This window comes from Myripristis murdjan, chromosome 13 (assembly GCF_902150065.1).
Source record: "Myripristis murdjan chromosome 13, fMyrMur1.1, whole genome shotgun sequence".
NCBI classification, from domain to species: domain Eukaryota; kingdom Metazoa; phylum Chordata; class Actinopteri; order Holocentriformes; family Holocentridae; genus Myripristis; species Myripristis murdjan.
The window spans coordinates 20,261,846-20,270,058 of record NC_043992.1 but is presented as its reverse complement, the minus strand read 5'-3'; the positions used below and the strand labels follow the sequence as shown (position 1 = coordinate 20,270,058).

At 41.9% G+C, this 8,213-nt stretch overlaps 1 protein-coding gene across 1 annotated transcript in view; it reads right to left on the bottom strand.

The window, feature by feature from the left end:
* The window catches only part of kcnab1a (potassium voltage-gated channel subfamily A regulatory beta subunit 1a), a 145,583-nt gene extending 137,612 nt beyond the window's left edge, over positions 1 to 7,971 (bottom strand). The window contains exon 1 of the mRNA XM_030066905.1: positions 7,218 to 7,971. Coding sequence (XP_029922765.1) covers positions 7,218 to 7,507 — 290 coding nt within the window. The 5' untranslated portion in view covers positions 7,508 to 7,971. The remainder of the gene's footprint in view (positions 1 to 7,217) is intronic.
* Positions 7,972 to 8,213: the final 242 nt, after the last annotated feature.

The following is an 8,213-nucleotide window of genomic DNA, read 5'->3' as shown; positions in this document are numbered from 1 at the left end:
ACACACACACACACACACACATACACTAATGCACACAGAGACACACATGCAATATAAATACAGACATAGGGACATATACAATACACACACAGTGATGCATACCCCATCACTTAGGTTTTTAAAAACTAAGTGTCATATTTATCTCCTTTTAGTGAATGAATTGCATGTAACCATCACAGCGTCAACAATACGTGCATAGAGCTCAGAGGTAGAGTTATAATGCAGTGTGAAATCCTAAACTGCATTGTGTTTCTGCTCTCCCTCTCTCCGCGTCTGCTTTTTGTTCTCCTTTTATCTCACCACCTTCAGTTGCCCCTTCACTTAGCCCTGCTGTTTCTGTCTGTACAAACAGTATAAATCAAGCTGTGTCCCGGGACAGCCTCTCCTTACATAGGCACATATCAGACACTATAAACATTCTCAGCGAAGTCTATACAAGTCCTCAGAGTGGAACGGCCTGAAGTCATTACAGATTCAGTGTTGCTCTGCCTTATTAAAGGTCCGAGCACGGCAGGTGGTGATGGACCCCCATTGCTTCTGTTCTGTTTTTAGCATTTTTCCATGCTTCTTATGCCTTAAAACAATGCAGAGCTCACAGACCACAACTCCCACAGCTGCCAGTTTGGGAGGATAGGTTTCAAATCCAACCCCGGTATTCCAGTCAAAAAAAAAACTGCATTGATCAAACAGATGGAGGTGCTGTATGAAGCAGTTTGATAACCCCTAAGAAATTGCAGCATAGATTTTTTTTTCTCAGATTCCTTGGCTCAAGACAAATCTAATGCACATGTTGGTTTTTATTTCTGCTCTGGTTGTTTTTCTACCTGTTTGAATAATATACAAAACCTCTTTTTCACCATTTCTCCAGAAAGGTTGAAATCTCCTTGCCAAAACTTAATCTCCAATCAATTTTCTGTAGGCATAATCTGTAATGTCCATATTGATATTGTAGATTAGGGCTGTTCCAAAGCATTTTACTATACCAACTGTTTGACTGTCATGCATAAACAAAGTTAATGGCAAAAAAACACGCAAAGAGGAGCTGAAGCAGAATTCCTAAATACTCAAGAACTCAGCTACCTCACATACTTAATCACTGAATTTGTGTTTGGTCAAGACACACAAATGCACGAAAGCACAAACCTATACATTTATGCAAGAGCAATCAAACTTCACATGCATGACCGCAAAAAAGAGTGTAAGATCACGTGTTTTTCTTGTATAATGTTACTGCGAGGACAAATTGGCAGTTTTACACATTGAGATATCTCAGCCATCTGTGTGTGTCTGGCCCATGGGCTTAGATGCTGCTAATGCTTGCGGCTATATTTCTCTCACTGCAACCCTCTCTCCTCCTCTCTCCTATACTGGTCATTAGGTTGTCCTTTGGTTCAGAGAAAATTACTTTATAAAATATATGAAAACTAGACTAGACTCGCTAGTGACAAAAACAAAAAGCACAGTGTAATTTATTCCAGCGAGTCCAGGGATGGACAAATCAATAGTAATGATTTGTTCAATATTATAACATCTAAGACAAATCAGCTGAAATAAATATTGAGCAGGCAGGTCTAACAACACTGGTATGAATCCACCTGCTGTTTGTGATCAGTGCCTGATGATTCTGAAAGGAAAAGTCTGGAGAAAAAAATCATTGTTTACCTCGTTTATAAAAGCCTCTCTGCAATAACCAAATACAAGATGCAGCTGTGATTTATGAAAAGCAACTTGGATTTCAAAACTTCACATTTCTGTCACAGACGTGGTTTGTGAAGGTATCATTCATATCCCTGCTATCATATTTTTCAAACAGTTGTACCACAGGATCAGCGATTATCAGTGAGGTCCATCGTGCTCAGTTTAACAACCACTCATAACGCCCTGATTTGTTGCACAGACAAAAAGGTCATAGTGAAGCCTTGAAAGAGTATTAAAGATGGTCTTTTCATAAAACTTACGAAAACTTATGCAGTAGAAAGGCACAAATATTTTTTTAAATTGGTGCTACATGACTGGAGAAAACAGAGAAAAAGGGGCCTTTTGCTCAAAAGGCAGAACAACTCGAATGCACTGGACTTGTTGCCCTCCAATGCCACTCCCAGGCTGATCCTACTGGGCAGGCCTGACCAGAGCTAAAGTTGATTGCATGAATGTAGGCAGTGAAGCCAGTTTTAATCTGACGATTTGCTGAGTAGGAAAAAGTTCTTTGAGGCAGCGTCTTGTCCACAAGAACCTTTTAGTCACAATGCTGTTGACCTGCACTGTTCCCAGATGCAAGGACTCAGTGGAAACGACGGGCTGGAGTGAGTTTTGTCCGTTACCAGTAAAGGATCTAAAGTGTTGTAGGCGATGGCTGAGACCTTTGAAAAATCCTAATTATGAGAGAGAGAACACCATTATGGGAAGTCTGGGTTTGTAGTTTCCATTTCAAACATGAGAACTACAGCACAATGAGGAAAAAACTGAAAGAAACTGCTGTTCGGTCTATTGATCTGTATGAAGATGAACCGGGGCCATCTTCTGTTCAGCGCCCCCACAAAAAAGCAGAAAGTTTTAAGAGGTAATGTAAGAGGTGACACTCCTCTGCGTCACCACTAAATCAGAGAGATTGACAAACATCTGAACTGTTCACAACACACACCGAAAAACACGTAGATAATATAATACGCATACACCAGCAACAGTGCATATGAGTTGCAGACAGTTGCCTACATTGAATCACAAACACACACACACACACACACACACACACGCACACACACACTTGTGCACCAATGAGCATGTGGCATATGCTCTGTCCCCTGGAGGTTTAAACACCCCCTCACTCCCACTCCCTTACCCAGCATTCCCAGCTCCCTGTCCAATAATATCATAGCTTCCACTTCATCTAGCCTATTCCATAAGCGATTACAGCGGTGCACCGAATATCCCCACTAGTCTGATTGAATTGATATCTGCCTTAATTCTGGGTATGTGATCAAAGCTGAATGAGTGCATTTTCCTCTGTAACTACTCTGACATTTAGGTTAAAAGGGGATGTTCTAGATTCATGTTTTTTTTTTTTTTTTTTTTCCAGTAAAAAGATTGATGGAGTACACTCGTTCTTTTTGGGCTTCATAGTTGTTCAATTAAAGAAATTAAAACAGGAAGCTGCCTCCCTCTCCTGGAGTGGTTGGTGTTAGGTGACTTGCAGGAATAAAAGGCTCAACACATATTTATCACACAGATCTGTCATTTCAGTTGGCACCAAAAAAGCATTAAACAGAAGCACAGTCACGGCCTTAAAGCGACAGCTCAGGTTCCTAAGATCAATTTATACTTTTGTGCCAAGATGCCGGGAGCATTCACAAAATTTTCAGCTTGGTCACAGCCCTAAAATTAAGTTTTGAAGGATGTACAACAACAAAAGTTTCCCAAGGGTTCATTATCATCATTTTCATCATCTGCAGCATCTGTGCCTGTCTGCTTGTGGAGCTGCAATATAATTTAATATGATACTTCCACGCAACATATAAATAAAGTGAAGCAGATATTTATAGATAAATAAACTTGAACTTCATGAAACCTGGCTGAACATGGAACACTGGAAGAGCGCTCAGAAAGCTAAAGGCTACAGCTACTTTTTAATTATCACTTTGCAGAACATTGCGGCTGACCTCCGGGTCTCTAGTTTGTTCAGACTGTACTTCACCACAGAGCCACTGGGCTAGCACTCAGCTAGTCCAACTTATTCAGCTTTTTATTTGCCGCCATCACAGCCAGTGAATGTATGCCTGGCGAATATAGCTTACTCTGTGCCATACTATCTACTATCTGTATATATCATATTTCATATTTATTATGACCATCGGTATATCTCACATTTCAACATCTCATATTCTTAGGTTAGTTTATTGTTTATACTTAGTCCTTATTGTCTTTATTGTATATATTTAGTATATTTAGTCTCTATTGTATATACTTCTTAATTTTATTTTATGGGTTTTTTTTTTTTTATTGATGCTGCTGTAACGTGGGAATTTCCCAGTTTGGGATCAATAAAGTAAATCTATCCATCTATCTATCTATCAATATATGTGCTATAATCAGGAGAGGAAAGTGTCACCGTGGGCAACAAGGTGACGATGTGCATGCAATCACTTCACAGTACAGAAGGCATGCACACATAGAAGGAAGCAGAGATTTCTTAACACAAACTATCACACACAGACACTCATTGAAGACACACTCCTGCCTGCCTACGCACACACAGACACAGACACAGACACAGACACACACACACACACACACACACACACACACACCAATAAGAGACTGTATTGCATCAGGCTGAGACTTACAGTATATCTATGTGTAGTTTGTGAGTTTAAATCCAGTTGTCTACCTTATTACTCTCCTGCTGTGTTCTCTGTAATTTGGAAAGTGTCCAAAATATGTTTTTTTGTTTTTTTTTTTTTATGTCTGAGTGTGTGTGTGTGCAGTGCTGGGGGGTGGGGGTAGTGCCCGGCAGGGGTCTTGACCCCTGATACACACTGACGTGGAAAGGGACATGGGCAGCTGTTTTATTAGGTTACCGTGGTAATGAACAGAAACACACCACAAACACATACATATACACACACATACTGGCCTGCGTACATACATATGCCAAGGTCCCCGGGTGCAATGCTAACAGCACTTGGCCATATGAGCTCCCTTAGCCAGGTTAACCCACCAGGGATATGGACTGCCATCTCTCTCTCTCTCTCTCTCTCTCTCTCTCTCTCTCTCTCTCTCTCTCTTTCTTTTCATTGGTGGACACAAAAAGAGTGATGGGGAAACCATGTCCCATGTTCCCATAATCCTGTTGCTACTGTACAGGCTGAACAACAAGCCAAATTTAGACGGCGATATTATTAAACTGATTGTGATATAGTCAAGTCTTAGCTACAGAATCAGTGATCTGAGAGCCTTGGGACTGGACGTTCTTCAGATGACCGAAATACAGTTCAGGGAACTGCTAAGCCGTTAGCCACTCCAAATATAAAACATGCCTGCACCTTTATTTCTAAACCACAGTGTGCAGCCTAATTTGGCCATTGTATGCTTTCAGTTGTGTATAGTGAAAAGGAAAATCCAATTTCACCCAGTTAATAGGATTTTGGTTTTGCATTGTAGTGTTTTTAGTTCATTATGTCAAATCAGTTTATCAACCTGGGATATATGATGTTCTTTCCTCAGAACTCATTACTATAAAAAACAAATTATGATGTGGCTTATTGTGTCTTTTCATTCAATTATGAGCAGTTAATATAATGGCTGTAGCCTAATATAAGTGCTGCAACAGTAGGAGACAATGGTTATATTGGGCGGTGGTGAATGTGTGTTACTGTGGACGTGAAGCTGGAGGATTGCTATAAAAGAGCAGTGATGTTCAGGCTGCCTTCCTTGAATAAATAAAGAACAAATTACATTATCTAAACTAAATAACGGGAACATTTTATTTGATTTTAACAGACAGTTGTCACAGAAGGAAGTTCCTTTTCAACATCATTGTTCTTCCCTGCAGAGATCAACACAGTGAAAGTGGTTTGCAGAGCAGCTAGACAGTGTTTTCTAGCCAGGGGGCTGAGCAGTGATCCACAATGTACCAATCACACTCACTCAAACCGCTCACCAACATGGTGCTTAGTCACAAATGACAGAGTGGAGGAAAAACAAAGCGCACACGACAGCAGTGATTCTCAACCAGTGCGTGAACGCTGCGCCATGAAGTGACCTCGTGGTCACAACACAAAAACAGAACATTTAATCTCCAGCATGAACCATTTGTGGGATGACTTTATCCAAAGTGGCTGTGCAGCGCTGCGAGCGCACAAGTTCTGACTGAGGCCGGTCCCAGTAGGAAACAAACGTCTCTCAAGGCAGCGCTACTGCCACGACCGACCCTGTTTCACAGAGCACTGTAGTCCATGGAATGAACAAGTTTAACATGCTTTGATTGCTCACAGTCTTCACAGTGCTGTGAAGCAAACATGGACACAGAATCAGGCCAAATGTTTATGCATCAGTAACTTATTTCAAGCTTTTTCCTCTTCCTCGGGTAGCTTCAAAAAGGAACTCATATCCACATTAAAGGTTCATTCACATGTTAAGAAAATCATTGTTACTGATTTCAAACACAAGTTAAGCACATTGGTGTCAACAAAAAAGAACTCTTTGCTATATAGGCATATTAAATTAATTAAATTATCATTAAAAACAAGTTTATGGCACTTGTTTTTTCCACTTGAAAAGTTACACCCAAGGTAGTGTGCTTTTACCATTCTGGACCATTACAGTATTTGCTGACTGCAAGATCACCAAGTCTTTGGGTGATATTTTTAGTCTTTTCATTTTTTGCTGTACTGTCAAATGGTTGCAGCACATGATATAACACAACAAGAAATCTGACACGCTAAAGTATGAATGCAGAATATAGCATCTCATCCTGCTTATTTGTCAGACCAGTTTGTCTATAAATAAGTACTTATGCAACACACAACTGGAAATATTGTGCACCTTAGGTGCCAATCAATGACTGATCAATCATCCAGTAGCTTTCACATCAAGATCAATCGTTCCCATGTTGCACTGGGCATTACATAACAGCAGCAGGGACAACCTTAAAATTCTTCAAAATAGAGCGGGATGTCTGCTAGCTTAGTGCACTTGATTTATACTGTTGACATCATGTACAAATCCAACTCATAACTTGTTTTTTCACACAGCAGTTCCCCTCTCTCTTATTTTTACCCTTGTACTTCTTTTTCTAATGTTCTAAAAGTAAGAGGAAACAGGAAAACATCACATCCTGTAGTTGCCAAGCTGAACATTTTTCCCATCAAAAACACACAAACATGCACCTTGGAATCTTTTCACAACAAACACTTAAAAATGTTTACCCATTAACTGTAGGTAGGTACGTAGTCATGCTAACACTGGCTCCAAAGAGACAAAACACCAAAATAAGCTCATCACTGAGGCATCATTCAAACACATTTAACACACACACAACAGTTTGGGGAAAATCCTTGAACTTCAAGTCAAAAAAAACCATCTGCCCCTCCAGTGGCATTACCGTTGCCGTGGCTACCAACCAGCCCTGCGGATGTGACCCTGAAAGTTTTAGGAGCAAAGCATCCTAAAACACACACACACACACACACACACACACACACGCACACAGGTGCTGTTACCTGTAGACCATGCCTGTCTGGCTCTTGACCGTCTCCTGCAGCGACAGCGAGTGGAAGTTGAGGAACTCCTCCAGCTGTTTGAGCTCCAGCACACTGTTGGGTTTGATGCCCGTCCACAGCATCAGAGGGGCGTAGGGGCGAGGCCCGCTGCCCGCAGACATCTGCCTGGTGAGCCTCCCCTGGCCAGGACCCTGGGCCTGGACCCCGCCAGGGCCCCTGTCAGCCGACCTGGCGGGCCCCTTCTGCTTCGGGTTGGGGATCTCGGAGCAGGTCGCCTTGTACAGGTACATCTTGCCACTTTCTTCTTCTTCTTCTTCTCTTCTTCAGGCCCTCAATCCCTCGCTTTTTCCTCTCTTTGAGTCTCTCTCGTCTTCTGTGTGTCTGTCCCACAAACATGTACGCTCAGAATAATCCAGGTAGGCCCCTCGCCCACGCTGCACTGCATGGACCAGAGGACTCTTTGTGTGTGTGTATGTGTGTGTGTGAGTGTGTGTGTGTGTCTGTGAGTACTAAAACTCTCACTGTCAAAGTAAAGCAACGTTTATATCCTGATCAAACTCCACATAAAGTATATTCCCTTATTTAGGAGGAAAAAAAGGGGGGAAATCCACGGAAAATCAAGATTCCCGAGTCCAGTCTGTCATCAGGCTGAAAGTCCACACTGGAAACACAAGCCTTCTCCACACATGTACTCCTCCATTGCCTGTGCCACATATGTTGCCTGTACAAATACACACATGCTGAGATACTCGTTCTCTCCCCCTCTCTCCCGCTCTCTCTGTCTCCCTCTCTCTCTCTCTCTCTCTCTCTCTCTCTCTCTCTCTCTCTCTCTCTCTCTATCTCTCTCTCACAGACAACACACACACACAACACACTCACGCTGTCACTTTGCCCCCTGCTCAGCCAGTCTAAAAGCTCAGTTTGGTTTTGCTCCCTATTAAATGGCATGGGAATCTGGGACATTTTTTTTCCCGCCCCCCCTCTCCTCATCTCTCT